Genomic DNA, 23,246 nt, shown 5'->3' on the forward strand with positions numbered 1-23,246 from the left:
GATTCTGATGGATGTCTCCAGATGCTACCATACTAAAAATAAATATTTGTAAGGATTTTGTTATATTTTGGTGTAGGAGAGAGGGAACCAATTAAAAAAACTAGTTAAAGTTTCTGCTAATCTCATTATTTGTCAATTTCCTGTTTCTAGTTTAGTTGCTTCACTCTCTATGGGAATGTTTAAAATAGTACTTAGCCTTCTTTATGTCTGTATTATTTTTTGAAATAACTGAATGTTCTCCCGTGAGAGCAAGTATTAAATGACATGGAAAATGCAACATGTACGAGGGAAAATAGCTGCAGGCAAACAACCCAGAGCTGAAGCCTGTGGGCCTCATTAAAAAGATTGACAGGTTTCAGAGTAGCAGCCGTGTTAGTCTGTATTTGCAAAAAGAAAAGGAGTACTTGTGGCACCTTAGAGACTAACCAATTTATTTGAGCATAAGCTTTCGTGAGCTACAGCATCCGATGAAGTGAGCTGTAGCTCACAAAAGCTTATACTCAAATAAATTTGTTAGTCTCTAAGGTGCCAGAAGTACTCCTAGTCTTTAGTATTATTAATCAGTACCTTTCAACTGAACTACACATGTAGCTAATAAAAAGTTATCAGATTATTTCTATGTTTGATAAAGAATTCTACATAAAACTTAACTGTCCAGATAAACTCAGGCAATGTCCCTGGTATACAATGTGCCATCAGACAAAGCTGCAATAGCATTTACGGATTTTTCCCATTGATGTACATTGACCATTGTGATCACTCGCAGAACTGTGCACTAAAAGAATCCATTTTGTAGTTCTGCTGAGATAGACAAACATGCTGCAGAAGGGCACAGAATTACTTAATGCAAAATCACTGTCAAACTTCTTTATCGAATCAAATCTATCTCTAAAATCCAATTTGTTAGTGGTCTGGTCTCTTGTGCAGCATACAGAAAAAAAATCCTAATAAAGAAATTTCCATAAGGTCCGTCATGTCCCTTCTTAGTTTCATAACGAAAAATATCCACCCCATGAGGCATGAACATGTATGCCTCTCCTTATAATTATGCATAGCTGTAAACTCGCAGAGTCTCTCTCTACATTTGTTCAAGGCACAGTTCAATAGGTTGATCCTGAAGGGGGCCCCGGGGCACTACACCAGAACAATTAATAAATATTAACAACACTTCACTCTTCCTGAGTACCTTCTGCTCATGGATCTCAAAGTGCTTCACAGAGATTAATAATATCTCAGGTTTCAGAGTAGTAGCCGTGTTAGTCTGTATTCACAAAAAGAAAAGGAGGACTTGTGGCACCTTAGAAACTAACAAATTTATTTGAGCATAAGCTTTCATGAGCTACAGCTCACTTCATCGGATGCATTCAGTGGACTCACAGCACCTTCTTACACAGTAGGTAGCTGTGAGGTAGGTATTTTTTACAGCTGGGGAAACTGAGGCACAGCAGGGCTAAGTGACTCGCCCCAGACCACTAAAGCGCTGGAGTACGGGCGCTTCCCATGTGGAAGGAAGGCGCAGTAACTGCTGGGTGCAGCCCCGGCCTCAGCAGCAGGGCCAGGAGCAAAGCCGGGGTCTCCTGACTTCCAGCCCTGTGCCTCGGCTCCAGGCCGCTCCCGCTGCTGGCTCGGCTGCCCCCGCCAGGCGGGACCGCAGGGACAGGAGCGGCGGAGGGCTGGCCCCACGCGCCAGGCGAAGGAGTGACCTCCGGGCGGGGGAAGGCGGGCCTTCCGGGCAGGGCAGCGCGGGTACCCGGCGCCGTTTCGCTGCCGCACCGGCAGCGCCCGGACCCCTTTGGCTGGTGCGCCACCTGCGGCTCTGGCTGCCGCTGTCAGTTGGGTGGCTGGGTCCCAACATGGCGTCGGCGGCCGCGGGGGCGGCTGCGGGGTCCGGGGCCGGGTCGGGCGGATGGAAATACTGATGACAGTCCGGAGACTCGCCTCCAGCTGTACCATGGTGAGTGCGGGGCCGGGGCGGCGGCTGGGGGCCCCCAGAGGCACCGCTCCAGGGCTTCTCTCCCCAGGTGGCAGGAGACTCATGTCCGCCAGGGCCCCCGGCCTGGTGCGGTGGGGTCCTTCCTCCCTTAGCCGCCACCTCCCGGGGGGCTAAGAGATCCCTTCCCCTCCCCCACAGGGCTCCCCTTCTGCAGGACCCCCGTCTGGCGTAATAGGGGCCCTTTCTTCTGCAGCCTCCACTTCCCAAAGGGCTGCCCTTCCCCCAGGGTCCCCGCCGCCGCCTCCCTGGGGGCCATGAGATCCCTTCCCTTCTCCCCCAGGGCTCCCGACCGGCTAATGGGGGCCCTTCCTCCTGGAGCCTTCACGTCTCTGGCGTCCAGGAGATTTCCCCTTCCCCTCTCCCAAAGGGCTGCCCTTCCCCCAGGGCTCCCCTTACCCTGGAGCCTCCAGCTCCCTGGGAGCCAAGAGACCCTCTCCCCCTCCGCTCCCGCGCCCTTTCCTCAGTGCTCACTCCTGGAGAGCGCACCCTGTCCTTTCCCCGACCCCCAAGGGATATCATCCTTTGCAGGGATCAGGACACCCACACACACATGCATTCTCCCTGGTATTAGGAAAATTTCTCTCATCGCAGGAGCCAGCTGATACCCATTTCTATCAGAGTAGATATCAAGAATTAAAACATTTTATTAGAATAATCCCCTTCCTCCCTCACCCCCCAACACTGTACAGAGCGTTGTATAGTTACTATTATTTATTTAGGTTGTGAGTGCACCCACTGTGTGCAAGGTGCTTTGTAACCACACTAGGAGGTGCAGTCCCTGCCTTCAACAGTGTGCATTTTTTAAAAAAGTTTTTATAATGCAAAATACAGGGATGACATGTTTATAAACACACCCTTATGAAACAAGGGGTGTGTAATAGGAAAACTATGTAGAAGGAAAGCTTCTCTGGCACTGCATGATGACTCTGATGAAAAATACTTAGGACAGGAAAGGCTGTACAGGCCTCCCTTTTCGTGCCCAAAGAGATTTCCCCAAACATAGGCCCAGAATCACACCAGTACAGACCTGCTCCCATGTAGAGACCACTGAAGTCCGCAAGACTTGGTGCAGCACATGGTGGTGGTTCTCAGTGTAGGAATGGGGCCAAATCTGAATAGTAGTTTGTTCCACAATTCAAGAAACATGCCTCCTTTAAACAACCAGTTTGTCAGTTCTTTGAGTAGTTGCTTAGACCCTGATCCCACATGAACCTTTTAAAGTGTTTAAAAGTGAGGAGGGATGGACTAAGAGAACTGGAGAATGTCAAACTTCACACTTGCATTTGCAATCATTAGTCCCAAGAGGGAAGCTCCCATAAGCTAGTATAATCGTTCTAAATAAATTTGTAAACCTTCATTCAGGTTAATGTGTTGAATAAGAGTAGCATGAGTTTCGTATGTATTATTACTATAGGATTCATCAGACTGTACAGTAATTAAGGATTTTACATTTATGCAGCACCTTTAATAAACTAAAACAAATACATGAATCGTGCACCAGTTAATTTACCACTAAACACAGTTGCCTCTGCTGCAAAACGTTGCACCTGTAACACAATAGCACACGATAACTCTGCAACATTTAAGAACTCTTGTTCGTGCAGAAAAATCTTTTATCCAATGGAAATTGTTGCTGGAATTGAGGTTGGCAGGATATAATTATATGAACTGGAATTTGATCAGGGTGTTCAAGCTCAATGATCTTGTTCTTCTTATAGTTCCATGGGATCTTAATAACCAGGAAGTGGTCAGAACCTCAATTTTCCATTGCATCCAAATGACAGTAAGTTTAGCAGCATTGTGATCCTGGGATGTCAATTCACTATTGACTTGGCACCACTCTTTTTTCCTAGCAACTAGCCAGTTCTGCTTCCTGCAGCGTTTTGAGGTGGTCTCCTGAAGTACTGACTACCCAATTTTCCTTAACTTGAGATCTGCCTGGATCATACTGTGTGGTATGATTGCCGGTTTATAGTGCTAAGAGCGGGATTTAATTAAAAGTATAAATATAATGGAGTAATCTCTGCTACTAGGTTTTCTAGAACAAACCTCCCAACTACAGGTTTTGAAAACTCCTCACAAGTCCATAGAAAAGTACACATTTTCATGCATGCACTTATGTTTCCCCACCGTAAACACAAGTGAAAATACGGTCATGGGAAGTGGTTGGACAGTTGCTTTGATGCAGGGTTTGATGAAGAATTCCCTGCCCACCTTGCATGTGATTGACTCAGCCCCAGCTAGTGCTCTAGACAAATTCCCCAGCTCAACAGGCTGCGCATCAGAGTAAGAGGATTAGGAGGGCAAACGTAAGGCTGAGTGATCCTGTGATCATGCAGCCAACTTCAGGTCATGCTTCCAATATTCAGTGGTTTGTTCTTGGTAACTATGGCCACAAGCATGCATTTTTGGATTGGTTCTACTCCTGTCCTGGTTTTGCTTTTGGTTGGTGTAGTAGATGAGTGACTCGCAGATGCCCATGTTATTATCAGTGTTCATCTTGAGGTACAACTTTCTGTAAGAGTAGGTAATTAACCCTTTGTGTCCTCAGCAAATTCCAACTTTAGGGAGGTAGATTCTGCCTATTTGAATGCTCATTTTTGTTTCAGACGGAGAAGTTATTTTTCACTTCTACAAAAACTGTTGTGCGGTGCTATTGGTGCAGACTGCTTTGCTTCACCCCAGAGAGGACTGCTTGCTTAAAGATCCCTAATTTATGCACAGCATAAAGTGTTATGGCATTTTTCATGGTAAACATTGATACAAAAATGTAAAGTTATTTGATTTGCCTTGGCTGAGTTTATTGTCAAGTTCACCTATAGTTTTATTTTCAACTAATACAGAAACATTAGTACAGTATGCTGGTTGCAGTGGTTTTATTTAACTCAAACCAATATACTGAAGTTTACACCTTTGATGATTAAGTTAATGTCTAGTAAATCCAAAATATTATAATCTCTCCTACCATAATGTGAAAATGACTCTGAATAAACTATTTAATTACTTAAACAAGGTATGTTTGGGAATTAACTTTTCTTTAGCAGTCTAATGATGTGACGCATGTTTTACATCTTCAAAGTACTCTATAGGCAATCCTCACAACACTTCTGTGGTGTTATCTATGTTTTATAGACTGGGACACTAAAGCATGAGGAAGTTATGACTTGCTCAATATCACTCAAATGGGTCTGTGGTAGAGCCAGGATGTATAGCTCCCAGATCGGAGCTGCTGACTCCCAGTCTCATTCCAATGGACAATACAACCTCTTTAAAATAAACAAATAGAAGATTAAAATTGATCATTTAAATTCTGTCTTTGTACTGTTGAGTTTCAATCCTAACCAAACCACCCTCCTTAAAGGGATCACAAACTTTCTGTAGTGTGGATCATATCTCAAGTGTCTCATGGACACCCTCCTTCCTTTGTGTGATCACCCTCCTTCCCATTCACAATTTAGAACATCCTGTGCCAACTACAGTAATTGCAAACATTAGAAATGGATGTAAGGAAAATATATCCTGTATTGTAACAGCCTTTGATTGTGCCTCCCCCCCAGGTAAGCGCTGCTTCGCACCCCAACCCCCTGCCCCAGCCCTGAGCCCCCTGCCACACACCCAAACTGCTGCTTGCCCAGGAGCTGGCCGATTTGGGCAGCCCCTAAGCCAGCCATACCAACCGCTGCAGAAGTCACAGAGGTCATGGAAAGTCGCGGAATCCGTGACCTCCGTGACAGACCGGCAACCTTACCCATAGGCCATAGCCAAAATCTGTGCTGGGCCTGCTTGACTTTAACTCCCTTCCTACCAACAGATGTCTTTGTCACATTTTCCATGAGGTTAATTTTTGTGTAAATGGCTGTGATACTTATTAGGAGAATGTATTGGAGAGGATATTGGTGACATTTCCTTACATCCCCTTATGCCCCTTGGACAAACACATGGATCTTGTGCTGAAGTTGTTTAAAATCTCATACCTGAGCAGGTATGGTCCCAGTTGTCTCTGCACCTAACTCTAAAATTATATTAAATCAATGTGCTACAGCCTTCAAGGAAAGAAACAAGATATTATAGGACATTCATTAGCCCTGGCAGTACAGCCAGTCTGAAAAGCTTCCTCCCTCTGCTAGTCATAAAACTGAGCCTTAACACAGAAACCTTTGAATCGGAAATCAGCTTGTTTTATTGCTTTATCTGTAGCTTTTGCATTGACAGAACTGCAGCAGAACACTTGTATAGCAGTGAGTGATGAAGCAGGGATCTGAACTTTTCCTATTTCAGATTCCTGTGATGTGTCTTAACAAGGACTTAACAGTAATGTTGGTGTATCACAGTATGCTAATTAAGGCCACTTCCCACTAGAGCCTCATCTAATTGCTCTGCAAAGCTAGCAAGGCACACCTGGAGAACACAAATTCAGCATACACATTAATGGTAGTCCTATTTTTGTCTCCCAGATCAGTACAGCATGGGGCCTAATTATTATCTTTATTACTGGTGCGAGAGAAGACTGAATACTGAGCATAGAAAACAACTTCAAGAAATGAAATTAGTGTTTTTACTATTCATTTTGTGCAGTTCACTTGCAAATAAACATGTCAGTTGCCATATGAGCCACACACATGATCCACATCAGTGAACCTTTTGAATTGTCTTGTTGCATTTTCACTGACATATTTTTAAAACTTTCTTGTACTGGTAACTTTATGGGGAAGATAACATCTATGGATAAAATAGTAAATAATGAGGGGAAATAGTTCAACTTTTAACTCAGACTTTTGTTTCCAATTGGGTGACCTGTCTTACTTAAAATTCAGTTAAAGGAAACAAAAAGTTACTCCCCACTCTAAGATCAGAGATTAGATAGTTAACACTAACAAATATTACTCTTTTTAGAAAAAATTGTAACTGTATGTAACTCTTGGCAAATCATATAGTATGTCCTTTCTGGAAGATTTGTGCTACTGCCATTAGTACTTGAATTTGAAGCCAGGCTTGGCAATAGCCTTTTCTTTGTGGAAGTTCCCATTCCGAGGTGTAAAAAAAACCCAAAACACAAAGTGGTTTAACAAGATGATTGACGTCTTTTAGTACACACCTTTCTTAGGGAAGACTCCAGGCTTCTCCTCTGTAGTCTGGGAGTGTAGTTTTACTTTGCAGTTGGTGGTGCTGTCTAGTTTGGCTCTAAACATTTGATGTCTCTCCCTGTAGTGGCTAGCCCAAAAAGATGGATAAGGAACCAACTATTGCCACCAATTGGGGAGAACTTCTTTAACTCAAGTGGGTAGAAGTTTGCAGTTTTGGAGCTGGGGTTTTAGTCCCAGCTCCAAAGGGATGCATATGATTTATCTAGTAATTGCCTCTTGGCAACACATAGGTCTATTACAGTGGGTGAAATTTGGGGAGCCTGTGTAAGGGACATGCATGCGCTCTCTACATTGTGCATTCCTCCCTGCATGCTTCTGTGAAGTGGAGATTTGCTAGTGAGGCCAGTGAATGTGATGTGATTCATGGATCCACTGGTGCTGGGCAAGAACAGAAACTCCCTTCAGTTGCCTAAGTCGGCATGGTGGAGTCCTCTGATATTACAAGAGGCTGGCATGAAAGAAGGTTGAAATCCCATAGAAGGTCAAGAGACATCACCTTGCACCAATGCTAATTCTTTTCCTATTTCCATTAGCAGGGATTGGGCTGAGCTTCTCAACAGGCCCCTGGACGATTCTGGTGGTCCATCACCAGTCATTTGAATTGGTCTGTGGCTAGTAGATATCTGGTAAATTATTCAAGGTCAGCTGAATCTCTGTAATTGGATCATTATGTTAAATGTTAACATGCTTTCCATGCTTTCACATAAAAGCATCATTTGTTCCATTTGGATTTATAAAGTGAAGCCATAAGATTTTCTGGGTATATGAAAAAATAAAAATATGCATATCTTCTTGGCCAATGTCAAACTAAATAAGTTGAGATAGAGACACATACTCTGATTTTGTGTTCATCATGCTCCCTTTGCTGTGAAGCACAGAAGCTAGCAACTGTGGTTGAACTCAAATGGGAGGGAGAGCAGCAGCTGTTACTTTCTCTCTCTTGGCTCCAGACACCACAGAAGTCCCAGGGAGCTATAGAGCTCAACATAGGGACAGAGAAAAACAATGGAGTTGAGTAGCTGTTCTCTCTAGCATGCTTGCCTGAGGGGGAGCGGGATATTTCTAATAGTAGATAGTGCTGTTGGACCATCCCTTTCAGGTGGTGGGGTTTTGAAGCACTTGTCAACAAGGATTGGCAATGTGTATCCTGAGGGAGCCTTGGAAGCTATACTGTATCCCTCGGTCTCCACAGGGATGCTTCTGGAACATGTGGAATCTTGATATACCCATTATTCTCAAGCTATCCACTGGTTTAAGGATCCAAACCCCTTGGTTGTTCCATGGAGTGGAGCACTATTACCCTCACCCAAGGGAACCATGGGAAACATAGGTAAACTCACACTGGGGTAGCATATAAATCTGTTGTTCGAAACATTCACTGACTTGTGTATTAGAACCTTTTTGACATTGTGCTATGAGATGCTGACAGCTTAAACAGTGGGTTGTAATTAGGGAGAGCCATTAAAATAGCAAAATGTACCTGAGGTGATTCAAGTGGTGTTGTGTATTACTGCCTCTTCCTTGCCTGTTCTGCTTACAAGTATGGAAGTTAGAGTAATCACGATGTAGGAAACATAGTGTAAAGGTATATATGTCCTCTCCTCCTTGCACCCATGAACTGTGCCATTGTTTGGGACATGAGTTTACTTTCCCTGGCTGGCTGATCAGGCCATCAGTTTACAATGCCGTATTTTAAATGAGCAAAGGTTTCCTGAAATTTGTGAAAGTTTGAGTCTGAACAGAGGGTTCTATATTTCCTACCATTTTATCGATCAATCTCTTTCATATCTCCTCCTTAGGTGGGCTCTTTAGGACTACAACCTTATTCTAGGACTGCATACAATTGCTACTCCTGAGAGAATTCTGTGCTGAAAAATTAAAAATTCTTTGCACAATATTTTAAAATTCTGCAAGTTTTATTTGTCAATAAATAAAGACAGAGGTTCAAGCATGGCAGTGGGGAGCACAGGCCACTGGCTACATGAAGATGGGAGATCACCATGCAGCTCCTCCCTTCCCGAATTTAGTGGTGAGGCTGCACCCGACTCTGACACAGCACAGGGGCTGGGCCTGCCCCAGGAATACTCTGGGCCCCTGCTCCTGTGCACTAGGTGCACCAGGTGTGGGGCAGGCAGGATCCAAGTGTGAAGGGGCTCAGTGTGGAGGGATCCAGGTGTGGGGTGAGAGGGTTCTGTGTGGGACAGTCTGGCAGGCTGTGCAGGCAGCTCAGTGAAGGAGTCTAGGTGTGGGGGGATCTGGATGCACAGAGGCTTGGGGGAGGGTGGTGTTCCAGGTATAAGGGGAATGGAACTCTGCAGGGGCTTCCAGGTGAAGGTGGTTGGGGCTCAGCGGGGGGTCTGGGTGTGGAGGTCTTAGTGGGTGGTCTGGATGCTGAGGGAGTGGGGGGTCTGGGTGCAGCTAGTTGGGGGTCAGTGGGGTGGGGGTCTGGATGTGGGGGCTCAGGGTGATGTAGGGGTTTGACTGTAGGGGGCTCAGTGAGGGGTGTCTGGGTGCAGAAGTGGGTGTCTTGAGACAGGGGGTCTGGTTGCAGGGGGGCTCCAGATACAGGGGTTGAGGTTCAGTGGGGTGGGGTTCAGGTCTGAGGGCTGGGGAGGATCTGAATGTACAGGGTGAAGTTTGGCAGGGGGTGGGTTCCAGGTATGGGAGGTTATGATGCACGGGGGTTTTGAGGATGGGGGAGCAGCTCCTCGTACACTGACCCCTCCCCCCGCATCTGAGGAGTGATGGGGCAGGAAGCAGGGGAGGATGCTGAGCTTCCTGTAGTCAGGGGAGGTTTCTGGAGGGTATCTGACACAGCATTAGCCACTTCTTGCAGGGGAAGAGGAAGCCCCATCCTCTCCTGCCTCCAGCTCAGACAAGACTAGCAGCTGATCCCGGCACAGGGTAAGAGCCACCGGCTCAGGTGTCCCCAACCCTGTGGTGATTTACCTCTCCGCTGTCTGCTCCTGGTGCCTGAAACGATGTACCTGCAATGCGAGGGAGGAGTGCATGACCGCTCTTCCAGCTTCCCTTTGCTTCTCTATCAGAAAGACACTTTTCTGTGGGGAAGCAAAGAAATCTGTGGGGAACATGAATTCTGCACATGCGCAGTGGCGCAAAATCTCCCCAGGAGTAAATTGCAGAATATCACCAATGTGTGTGAATTACTGGCAGATCCATTCCAAATTACTGCATGTTGTACATCAGTAAATAAGGAACAGTTCCTGTGAAGTCATGAAGTCATTAAAACTGATTTAGGAGCACTGACATCTGGAAATCCATCATGGAGTATCTGGAGAGAGGAAAATAGCAGTGTCTGCAAAGATCTGTACTGAGACCTGTGCAGTTGAACATACTCATAAATGATCTGGAAAGAGGTGTAAACTGTGAGGTGGCAAAGTTTGCAGATGATACTAAATTACTTAAAATAGATAAGGCCAAAGCTTACTGCAAACTGTTACAAAGGGATCTCACAAAACCAGGTTAATGGGCAACAAAAAAGCAGATGAAATTCAATGTTGATAAATGCAAAGTAATGTACACTGGAAAAAATCTCAACTATAAATATAAAATGATGGGTTCTAAAATAGCTGTTACACTCAAAGAGATCTTTGCATCATTGTGGTTAGTTCTCTGAAAATATCTGCTCAATGTGCAGCAGGAAAGAGACATAATAAGACAGAAAATATTTTAAACCCACTATATAAATCCATGGTATGTCCACATGTTGAATACTGCATGCAATTCTGGTCACCCCATCTCAAAAATTATATATTAGAATTGGAAAAGGATGGAGAAAGGCAACAAAAACTCATTAGGGGTATGGAACAGCTTCCATACAAGGAGAGATTAAAAAGACTGGAACTGTTCAGCTTGAAAAAAGAGACGACTATGGGAGGATATGACAGAGGTCTATAACACCACGATTGGTATTACTCCTGGGGGAATTCTGCGCCATTGTGTGCATGCAGAATTCACGTCCCCCATAGATTTCTTTGCTTCCCTGCAGAAAAATGACTTTCTCATGAGGAAGCAAAGGGAAGCCGCAAGAGCAATCATGTGCCGCTCCCCAGCAGTGCGGGTGCATGGTTTCAGGTGTCAGGAGCAGCCAGCAGAGAGGTAAATCACTGCGGGGGAGGACTGGAGACGCCCCAGCCAGTGGCTGCTACCCAGCTGCTAGTCCCAGCTGGGCAGGAAGGGACTTCCTCTGCCCCCGCAAGGAGCGGCCAGGGCTAGGTCAGATCCACCCCCAGAAACCTCTCCAGCCTAATACCCCAATGTTCTCAGAGCTACAAAAAAAAAGCCCACTCCAGTTTGTTTAGGTGTGTGCGTGTGTGTGTGTGTATATATATATATACACATACACACGTACATAGGTTTTAAAAATATATAATTTTCAAAAATTTCACTACTTCAGCCCTATTTATAATATATTCAAAGGCTTTAATTATTCCTCCCTAGATTACTCTTAATAGACGGAAGCTCAATTGGTTAATTTAAAATAGTGATTCCATGGATAATTCCACACACACAGTGGATATATGACCATGTGTCATTCTGCTAAGGTAACAAAGTTAAAATAATTTTTAAATTCAGAGCAGCATATTAATTTTATCATCACATATTTTATATGTCCATTTTTGGATCCAAAGCCAATCTGTCAGTTGAAAGATTTCCATTAACTTCAGCGGGCTTTGTATCCAACCATAAGACAATATTTGTGCTCTTATAACAGAATAGAATGGAATGGGGGAGGTCTCAATCAGGACAGATTGTCACCATTCCTTAGAGCTCCGTAGGATTTGCAATATGCTAGAAATTGCTGGGCACAAGTGAGTGTGGATTGTTTCTGATTGTCAAGTGGTGTAAATAGTATCACCACTTTAGTCAAAACCATGAGGATGTGTTCTTAGAATCAGGCAGCCTTTCAGATGGAAGATTTATGCTGACTGGGTGAATTTATAATTGATGTTTAGTTTCTGCTCAAATAGCTACCTATAGAAAGTTACACAGTACTTCCTCTCTGAACCACTGTGTCAGAACAGTTTCTTACGGATAAGGTATTTATATTACAAGTTTCCATGGACATACTCTAAGTCTCATGGATGTACCTTTTGGAAGCTTTATAGACGGAATTATTTGTCCCTGGGGTGGTAGATAATGAATCAGTTCTAATCTTGTACACCTAACAGCTTTATTTATACTACAAAGGAGTTACTTTGAAATACAAGCCTGCTGAGAAGTGAGAGAGGTACAGAGGTGGGAGACAGAGTTCCTGTGCAAAAAGCAAGGAGAACCAGATTTAAATAAAAGTATTTGCTTTCATTAAATGTTATTCTAAAAGGTAACATGATACATGTGAATTGCCAATGTTAAGATCCTGAATCTGATTTAACTAGACTTAACCGTAGGCTTTTGAGTACTAAGGTGATTCAGAGTAGCAGCCGTGTTAGTCTGTATTTGCAAAAAGAAAAGGAGTACTTGTGGCACCTTAGAGACTAACCAATTTATTTGAGCATAAGCTTTCGTGAGCTACAGCTCACTTCATCGGATGCATTCCGTGGAAAATACAGTGAGGAGATTTATATAAACACAGAACATGAAAAAATCATGCCATTTTTTCATGTTCTGTGTGTATATAAATCTCCTCACTGTATTTTCCACGGAATGCATCCGATGAAGTGAGCTGTAGCTCACGAAAGCTTATGCTCAAATAAATTGGTTAGTCTCTAAGGTGCCACTAGTACTCCTTTTCTTTTTAAGGTGATTCAGTCATTCTTAATCAGAATTGTATCAGTAGCCTGGGATGCAGACTAGTTTGCAAACAATCAGTAAATCTCTGTTTATAATGACAGGTTTCAGAGTTACAGCCATGTTAGTCTGTATTCGCAAAAAGAAAAGGAGTACTAGTGGCACCTTAGAGACTAACCAATTTATTTGAGCATAAGATTTCGTGAGCTACAGCTCACTTCATCGGATGCATACTGTGGAAAATACAGAAGATGTTTGTTTTTATACACATAAATCATGAAGAAATGGGTGTTTATCACTACAAAAGGTTTTCTCTCCCCCCACCTACTCTCCTGCTGGTAATAGCTTATTCAAACCTAATCCCCCATACACAGCTTGAATCATGTAAAGTAAACCAAAATCTTGTATGTCTGCATTATAGGTGACACAGTCACTGTTGGTTTTCCAGCAAACAGCTTGCCATCCGGTCAAATGTAAATTCTCATCCTGTATTTATCACCGTAGAATTCAAAACTATTGTATTGCTATCTATATATGGAATATATAACACTTTCCACTATGTAGATTTACTGCAAGCACAAACAGTTATGACTTCTCAAATGACAATTTATGGTAAGAGTTAGTAATAATTTTTGCACTTTTAACCCTTTAGTTCAATTTTGAATTGTAAAGAGCTTCCTAATTCCAGCACTTACGTTTGGAAACCAGGTACTGTTCTTCATTAACAGATTATATTTGTCTGTCCTAAGGCAGCTCTCTAGTTAAAATAAAACAGAAGTCTTGCCTCTTTACTTATTCTTTCAAAGTACAGTTCTAAACTTTTGCACAACCTAGGTTGTTTTTCTTTTGTTGGGCAGGGGGGAAGAGTGCCAGGGAGATCTCTTCCATCCCCCTTCCCCAGTTTGCCATTGTGAGCATGACTATGTGCTTGCTCCATCAGATTACATTTTTAAAGCTGATTAGCACAATTTTATGATGTTTGAAACTTGTAGCATTTGAATTTATCTGATAATGTTAAAGAGCATTTCTTTGAAAAATGTGTAGCAAATTGCTATGCTAATTCGGGTCAATTATGCCACAAACAATGTGTGCAGTAGAAATTTGGCTACTTTTAAGCAGTCCAATTTGTCATCTAACAGTAGAATTAATTTGCAAACTATTAGAAGTAGTGGCAACATGATCTCTGCTCTGAAATCCGAGCATTAAAGGGACAGACTGTTTCTGTCATTTCAGCTTTTCAGAAGCATCATATTTTAATAACATCATGACCCAGGTTATTGTACAATCTTCAGCCTTCTTTGTCTGTCTATTGTAGCTCTGCACTCTAACATTTTGAAGATTTTAGTGTAAACATTTTGGTGTCCCATAGGCATGGTTTTACCTAGGACTGTTGCTGATGAGTTTTTGGAATTAAATTTTGGGCTGTGACACCTCAGCAGTAACCTAGTTAATTTTCTCTGTGTGTTTCTCAGTGACGGGATCTCTGTCCTGCAATAAAGACCTTAGAGATCTATCAGGCATGTGTATGAAGAGGATCATTTGTAAATCTGTCAAAGTCTAAGTTTCTTAACCATGTATTAGCCAAATTTTATCACAAATCATGTTGCTTCTTATGTTTTGTGATTCCTTTCTATTTCTTCAATCTAGGTCATTCCCTATAGATTTGAAATAAGAAATCTGACTGCAGCGTTTCGCTACCTCTAGTTAAACTAGATTTTTTTTATAGTAAGTTTTCTACCTTTTATAACTAGTCATATCAGCTTTACAAAGTTACCATCATTTGTCCTAGTGATTGATAATAAAAATGCTTATAGTATTTACTTGTTCATTAAAAACATTACTAACTGTGGGGAAATGGGTGAATAGTACTTTTCAAGGCTGAGCTATAGTATACTTAAACTTTTTGTTTTGTTTAATTCTTCTTCAGGGTTTCAGTGATTTAGGCCTGGTCTATACTTAAAATTTTGGTTGACATAGCTTTGTCAGTCAGAGGTGTGAAACATCCACACCCATGAGCAATGCAGCTATGCTGACCTAACTCCCAGTGTAGGTGCAAATAGGTTGATGGAAGAGTGCTTCTGTCAACTTACCTACCATTGCTCAGGGAGGTGGTGTTCTACCTTGACAGAAAAATCCCTTACATCAGCATAGCCGGCATCTTTGCTAGCAGATTATGCCAGCATAGTTACAGTGCCATAGCTATACTGGTCTATTTCCCATAGCGAAGATATGTTTGTCTAGTCTCTGCGATGTAGACATACCCACCGTGTAAAGACTGTTCACCAGAGCTGTAGGATTTCTAATGTCTTAATCCTACCTGTTCTCCAGCTCTCAATAATGCTTTACGAGAACAACAGAGCAGAAAAGATTGAATTTCTAATGTAAAATATGAGCAGAAACTAAAACCTTGGAAGCTATAGGGTGAGAATCCTTTCTGTGCTCTTTTATACATCATAAAGATGCAAAAAAGGTACAATCCTAATTTTTTTCTCCTCTGCAGGCCACTTTTAGTTTATCACTGTTCATCACATATCAAAAGCTTAAAGGATGTGCAAAATAGCCAAATGAATATTTCTGCTGGAACATCACCTTTTGCATTTGCTAATTTTTTATGATTTTCCACTATGCAAATGTCAAATTTCATTAACATTGTTTTTTTTACTTAATATTTTAAGTTGCACTTTCAGTTACATTTATTTTAAAAAGCTGGAACAGCACTGAAAAGATTTTATGAGATTATTAAAAGTACTCAGAGCATGTCTAAGCATATTTAGATTAAAAAAATAGCTATGGAAAAGCACTCTTCTTTAGTGATTCAGATGCCTTAAAATGCTGTTTGAGCTATAAATAGGATGCTAACAGAAGACTTGAAATTGGAACCTGGCAACTGATAGGCACAGTTCTAGATTATTCAGCAGTCTTCAAATACATTTTCATAGGTAGTGTCTTCTGGTAATCCAATTTCTTGAGTAGTTTGACTTCTTCAATGGATGATTCAGGGAGACATGTTGTTCCTTTCCTGTAGCACACTCCTCCACTTAAAGATCTATTTTCTCTCATGGCACCCATCTTGCCTACCATTCTTCCTGCCCTTCAGTCTGTTTTCTTTAATCCATCTACACAGCGAATTTATTTTGAGTTCCTTGTTTATTTTTACAGCACATGCTCCACTAAATTTAAATGACCTTCCTGGGTGACTGACTAATCTGAGATCTCCTTAGTGAATGTGGAAAAACTCTCTTTTTCTCTAGCAAATTTTTGTATAGATTCAAGTGCAAAAAGCTCTCAGTTTGATCAGTAGTTTGTAGTTTTGATGTTCACCTCAAGATAAGACAGTATCTTCTTTTAAATATAAACCCATAGTGGGGTATTATAAAGTGGAGTTTTTAAGATGAAAGCATGATATCTTGATAATATGAAATGAATTTAAATGAAGTGTCCATACTGTGTTGCTCTTTTAGGAGTTGTACAGCTAACTGCAAATAACGTTTTAGGTCCTATTCCTACAAGCAGGTCCATGCAGGTACATTGAGGGATTGGGGTGGAGAGGGAGGGATAAATTATATTTGTACACTCTTGAAACTCTCAAATGTTATAAAATAATTTTTTCAAAATAATTTAAAATTTGTTATGAAAATATGGCAACTGCAACTGTTTGATTTTAAAAAAAGACCAGTACTCAATAATTTTCACATACTTTTTTTCTATTTGTAATATCTTTGGAAATATTGAAAATGAGCAACATTTCTGGTTTAAATTTTAAAGTTTCTTTGATTTTTAAAATTAATGCTACAAGAATTACATAAACCAAAAAAGATGTTGCTTTTCCATTGTCCAGCATTAATAAACTGTTTTTGTTCTTCACCACCATGCTCCCCAGCACCTCTGCTGGAAGCTTACTACGCTAGAGTTAGTTGCACCAGCATTGTTAAGGTTGTGTTATAGTTTGTAGTTAGTTTCTAGAAATAATATAGAATAGAACATTTGAACAAAAATGTATCTCATTACCATGTTGATTCCAGCCTTGCAAGCACACATCACTGTCTTGTAGAATAGATAACATTTGACTTAGTATGCAGGAGTCCAATAAATTCTCTGTAAAATTGTAAATTGTTGAAATTTAATTTTAGACTCACTAAAAGATTGTATAGCAAAGTTCAATATCTGTCTTTCATTAAGGTACATATTAACTTGCTTTACCATCCTTCTTTAAAATCTGAAATGCACAAATAGTCTAATGTTGAATTAATTTTTGATAAAAGGGGACCTATTACATTAACAGCTAGCTCTGGTCCAGCTGTCTTATCCCACAACTTCTTAAGAATCCTGGACAGAGATTTTAAAAAATTGTATTAATTGAACCCTGAAATCTAAGCTACAGGCTGATGGGCATTATTTTAAAGTATTACTTCACATCTACATTCACATCACCCTTATGTATAATATAAAATGTTTTAATTAACAGTTCCATTCTCACTCTCTTTGTTTTACCAGAAATGGCATGAATATTACAGATTTTTTTTTTTAGAGAGAGAGTTTTTTCCTAGTAGTCATATGTGGGGTTTTTTGTTTTCCCTAGGGCGCCAATGCCTCTGCTTTGGAGAAAGAGATTGGTCCTGAACAGTTTCCTGTGAATGAACATTATTTTGGCTTGGTCAATGTGAGTGAATTTTCTTTACTATTTTTAAAATGCTGTTTTCTATTTCAGTCCTCCTCTTCTGAAATGGACAGGATTCTCTTTTAGACCTTTATCCATGGGTAGTTCTGGCACAAAGTAGAAATCTATTTAAGCACTACATCCTGTAACATGCATGCTAAATTTTGTTTTTAACTAAAAGATTAATCTTAAAAGTTAACTGTAGTTAAATAGAAAATGTTAATAATTACAAAATTCCGTGGGACATTCATACTTGGGCACACTTTTAAATATAGGATCAAAGTAATTAAAGCTGGAAAAGCCCATAAGATCATAGGGTAGATAAAAGCAGGGTATGGTCCTCCAACAGAGAAGAAGTATCAGATATTAAACTGTTACTTTGGTGGGTCTTAGTCCCAAAGACTCAAACCAAAAAAATCTGTTTGCTTTTCAAATCTCATGTTTTTCGTATGGGCTTAGAGGGGACAGTCCTGTTGAGGAAAGATCAGAGAATACAGAAAAATACCAGCTAAGTCAATTCCCTTTGTGTAGAAATGTACTTTTTTTCAGGCTTGCATCAGCATGAGAGCTCCTGTTTAAAACAACTGTTTGCCATCACTTCAGTCGGTTTTCATGTTTACAGTGTGATTAAGGCCAGTAAGGCCATAAAAATTGCCTAATTTGCAATGATAGAACTAAATTAAGGATTGTGAAAAGAATGCAACATTATTCCATCACTTATGTTTAGGATGTCAGATTAATGCTTCTGGATAAGGAAGGTAAATGTAACATTCAATCTGTCACATCCTTTTATTAATAATATGATGTAAAAAAGTCAAATGTTTACAATTGTCACAGGACATAGTTCATTTTTCATGTGAAAAATATGGCTCTGGTTAACTTCATTCACAGTAAATTAAACTTCCCTCTTCTTCCCTTAGTGGATCATTTAGACACTTATTTCACGTCAGAACTGAAACAACCTAATGTACTGAATAGTGCTAATATAGTTACTTAAAGTATTGCTTGCCTCCAGCTGTACATTGTGAGCTCATTTGATTTAATTGATCTTTGCTTTGTCCGTAGCAGATCATGTTCTCAGACACTCAACAATCTAAACCAGAGGTGGGCAAACTAAGGCCCGCGGGCCACATCCCGCCCATGGGACCGTCCTGCCCGGACCCTGAGCTCCGGGCCCAGGAGGCTAGCTCCTGCCCTGCTGTTCCCCCTCTCCCCGCAGCCTCAGCGCTCTGCCAGCACTCTGGGCGGCAGGGCTGCGCGCTCATGCAGGGCAGTGCGGCAGGCTCCAGCCAGGCGACACAGCTCCCAGACATGCTGCTCTGAGCGGCATGGTAAGGGGGCCTGAATCGGGGGTTGGATAAGGGTCAGGGAGTTCCGGGGGGCAGACAGGGGGCGGTTGGATGGGGTGGAGGTTCGGGGGATGGCGGTCGGGGGACGGGGAACGGGGGGCAGTTGGATAGGGCAGAGATTCTGGGGGGGGGCAGTCAGGGGACGGGGAGCGGGGGGAGGGTTCAGATTGGGGGTGGAGGCCCGATGGGCTGTTAGGGGCGGGGGTTCTGGGACGGGGTGGTCAGGGGACAAGGAGAGGGGGAGGGTTCTGAGGGGGGCAGTCAGGGGGCTGGAAGTGGGAGGAGGTGGATAGGGGGCGGGGGCTAGGCTGTTTGGGGAGGCACAGCCTTCCCTACCCGGCCCTCCATACAGTTTCGCACCCTGATGTGGCCCTCGGGCCAAATAGTTTGCCCACCCCTGATCTAAACGCACTGAATTATCTTCATTAAGTGTTGTGTTAATGGCCATTCCAATGGTTTTGAGATTTGTATCATAATGGGAAAATATGGAAGGCATGTTCTGTTGTAGCATATATACCAAATTGATAAATAGTTTGAAGAAGAAAAAATCGTCTTCTAAAAATAGAGAAAAATCCTTTTACCGGCCACATGCAATATTCAAAAGGACAAAATATGTCTAATATCTGTAGTTGTTTCCTTCGATAATTTTTTTGGATTTTTACTTCTCTATCAAAAATTCCTTCCCCAGTACCTCATGTTTTTTCCTCTGCTTGTTCTCAACCCTCTTGGTAAAGTGTGAAAGCAGCTGGAGCACCTAAAAGGGTTTGCAGAACAGGTTTTGACCTCTGCAGATTTTAATCTATTGTGAAACTGTAACATTTTCAATTTTAAGAGGCTACTATCCTCAAAGTGCCATCTGTTGGGAATTCTCTGTAAATGGGTAATTTAAAATTATTTTAAATTAATTAGATAGCGTTTGAGCTAAATATTTTGTTTTAAGCAAGATTTGTTAAACCGAATGAATCATGTGTTTTGATTTTTTTTAAAAAATTACTTAAAAGTAATTTCATGTTATTTACTGGCCTGAATCCTCTAGTCATTTTTTGTGGATATACAATGACATTTTCCTGTTCAAAAAACACAAACAACTTTCCTGTTGCTGTGTGGGCTCATATAGGGGAAATTGACTGTCTAGTCAGTTTCACTGTTGCTTCTTTATAAAGAGCTGTTACAGAACATGAACAAACTGAAAAGGATATTTTATTTAAAATTGTATAGTATAAATGTTATAATTGTAATGTTTATTTCGGAAAGTGGTCTCTGTAATACAAATGAGGGCAAGGTCAGTAGCTGGGTTCTTCTGTACGCTTGAGGTGATATCTTGGCCATCTTGAAGTCAGTAGAAGTTTTGCTATGGATTTTAATGAGGCCAGGACTTCACTGTTGGTGTTTTTATTACTTTTGGCCTTGAGATTTTAATACAAGCTCTTTGAGGTATGTGCTTTTTTGTGTTTGTAAAGTACCTAACACACTTTTGGATGCAACACAGTTAATCGCACCAGAGTTGTATACGCAGGACCTATTAATTCCACATGTTGTGACCTGATTCTTCTGTGTGTACTGTCAAAAATCACATTGACCTTTTTGCTGCCATATCACAGTATAAACACTCTAACCCAGAAATTAGCAATGCTGAAAGAACTGGAGGTTAGTAATGGACAGCAAGTCCACTACTAACATCCTGTTCTTTCAGTATAGCTAATTTCTAGGATCCTGCCTGCCATTAAATATGTTTTGGGAATTTTCCCCCCAAATATATGAGCTAATATTCTTCCAAAAGATTTTCATTTTTCTTTTCTGCTAGCGTTTCTAATCTTTCCAGGTACCCTTGCATTATTTCTCTGTCATCGTTGGTGTTGCCAAAACTTGCCAATTTTGTATCATCTACAGATTTCATGAATGTGCTGATTATTCAGTCTTATAGGTTATTAATAAAGAGATGGGCTAAGAATAAACATAAATTAAATGTTTGTTCAGCTTGTGTATTTATTTTGATCATGTAACTAACCATTTTGAACCATTGTTTCTCATTTCATGTACCATGTAAAGTGAAGTGAATGCAACTGTAAGGATGATAAGGCTGTAACCTTTTGAGCTGCATGGATTAAATTTTAAATTTCTCTCAGCCAGAAAATTGACTATTAACTTGCAGTTGTTCTGCTACAGTAATTATACAAAATTCTGGTGTACACTGTAGCCATATTCCCAGAGAACCACTTAATGTGATTATCAGTATTCTACAATTGGTTTTTTTGTATGTTAATTATGTTTGTTTAAAATATTTCACCCAGAATGCTCTTGAGATGCAGAGCTCATTTACAAGAATATCCTCGGGACAGGCAGACCTGAAATCATTGTTACTCAAAAAAGCCAAACAAACAATGTTATATAATCCAGTCATTATAAAATAAATTGCATAGATTACTATAAACAGAAGGAACCAAACCACCCAAAATGAACTATTTCATGTCATTGTATAAAAGCATCTAACTTTTCACTGTTTTAAGTGTTTCTCCTTGTTAAGCAATCTGGGACACATCGCCTCTAGACATTACATACCATCAGCCCTATCCTCTAATGACACAGCCTTCAGATATGGCAGATGTAAAACAGCTGCTCTTAGATATCTCTGCATCATGTGTTTTTGCCAATATTTCGTTGTAAACAGGAAATACTTAATGTGTTACTTTTTGTCTCAAAAGGCATTTTGGTATCTAACACAGGCAAACATAAAATCTGAATCCACCTATTGTGACCTTGTTACAATACTGCAATAGAACTGATCACAAGGGATACAGTGATGCTACCAGTTACCATCCTGTCATTTTGCTCCTTATGTCCACATTATGGGCTTAGGTCTCTCAGTGGCACCTCTTCACATCAGTGACTGCAGCTTCAGGCCTGTGCAGGACTAATAACCATGCTGTCACTCGCTAGTTTTACCTGTCTGTGGCAAACCCTGGAATAGCCTTCTCTTAGCAGACATTCATTGGATTATCCCCCATACACATAGCCCTCCCCTGAATAAAATTAACTATGGTGGTTGCTTGTGAAATAAAATAGAATTTTAATACTAACTAAATTACCACCAGAAAAAAACTTGCAGATAAGATAACAACTGCTTTGATCCAGATCCTTGGTAAGTTTGATAAAGGTATTATATTAACATAGTTACATAAGAAATGAGAGAAAGCAATACTGCTTCAGCACCCATAATGGAGAATCTGTTCCACCCAGCTGCTGCTCTTGTCAATCATGCCACCTTTAAATTGGTGTGTGTTAAGATCCACATGAAACTCTGCTAGTATTAGTTCAATCCCCTGAAATATAGGGTAATCTTTTGATCTTTAGGTCATATAATCAATGCTAAAATTTCCCATTTGATCCACAGCACATACTCATTATTCATTAATATGTACCATTCTTGATCATTGTTTTCTAAAAGGTGTAAGATGCTTGGCCTAATTTACCCAGATACTGTAATTCTGGTCTATTTTAGAGAGGGTCTTTGATAAAGCATTGTGGTAATTGAAACTTTGTTTGAGAACATTTACTTACACACTATCTGGGCTTCCAAGATTGAAACCAGTTCGATCTAATGTTTACTTTCAATTACTTCCATCCGATGGGAATTATGGCCAAGATTTGAAACAATGACTAGTGACTCTGTTGCCTTAGCTTTTGCATGTCTAAATTGAGCCACTTTGGAAGGGCTTCTGAAAATGAAGCCCCTTCAAGGTTTATCAAGTTCTGTCCCAAAAGTCACTTTTAAAAATATCTTGACTGATGAACCTTTGTATAGTTTTCATTTAAAACTCTCCTGCGGTTGTAAAGAATGCAAATTCAGTAAGTATCCTTTCAGTGTTTCCTTTTACTTTTTTCTATTAGTAAGATGTTCCTAGTACTATGAATATTCCTCACTATAACTATTGAGGATACCTGCTCATAACAGTAAAAAGTTTTTTAAAAGGCCCATGGTAACATCTTCCATAAAAATAGGCTTCCTCTCTAGTTAACATGTGGATATTTAATTAGAAAGGTCTTTAGTCTGTTTCTTTGCCAGAATTACAAATGTGAGTTATCAATACCTTTGCAATAAGTGATTGCTCAGAACACCAAAATTTGGATGGGTCTATCATGCTAAAAATCTTATGCAGAAAACCTTCCTTAATTATATAACTATAGACAAAATTTTAAAAATCTCGTTTTTCACACTTTGTGTTGCAGTTTGCTATGTTCAGACAAAGAAATTGTCGTGATCTGTCGTTCACGTTTTGGTTCTCGTGCTGCTGTGATTTAGGTTTCCAGCATTTCAGATGGAATGTCTCAGTTAGAAAAGTAGTCATGAAGTT

At 40.9% G+C, this 23,246-nt stretch overlaps 1 protein-coding gene across 5 annotated transcripts in view; it reads left to right on the forward strand.

Annotated features, from left to right (window-relative positions):
- The first annotated feature begins 1,668 nt into the window (after positions 1-1,668).
- LOC102948350 (ubiquitin carboxyl-terminal hydrolase 12) overlaps positions 1,669-23,246 on the forward strand; it is a 40,292-nt gene continuing 18,714 nt past the window's right edge. The window contains exons 1-3 of one of the 5 annotated variants that reach the window (XM_037908602.2): positions 1,669-1,954; positions 3,712-3,776; positions 17,468-17,548. In XM_037908602.2, the coding sequence (XP_037764530.1) occupies positions 3,771-3,776; positions 17,468-17,548 (87 nt within the window). In that variant the 5' untranslated portion in view covers positions 1,669-1,954; positions 3,712-3,770. Of the gene's footprint in view, positions 1,955-3,711; positions 3,777-7,670; positions 7,778-14,594; positions 14,614-17,467; positions 17,549-23,246 lie in introns of those variants that run through there. The other 4 variants (XM_043522301.1, XM_007060171.4, XM_027822586.3 and 1 more) reach the window with 4 other exon arrangements.

Source organism: Chelonia mydas, chromosome 9 (genome assembly GCF_015237465.2).
Source record: "Chelonia mydas isolate rCheMyd1 chromosome 9, rCheMyd1.pri.v2, whole genome shotgun sequence".
Lineage (NCBI taxonomy): Eukaryota > Metazoa > Chordata > Testudines > Cheloniidae > Chelonia > Chelonia mydas.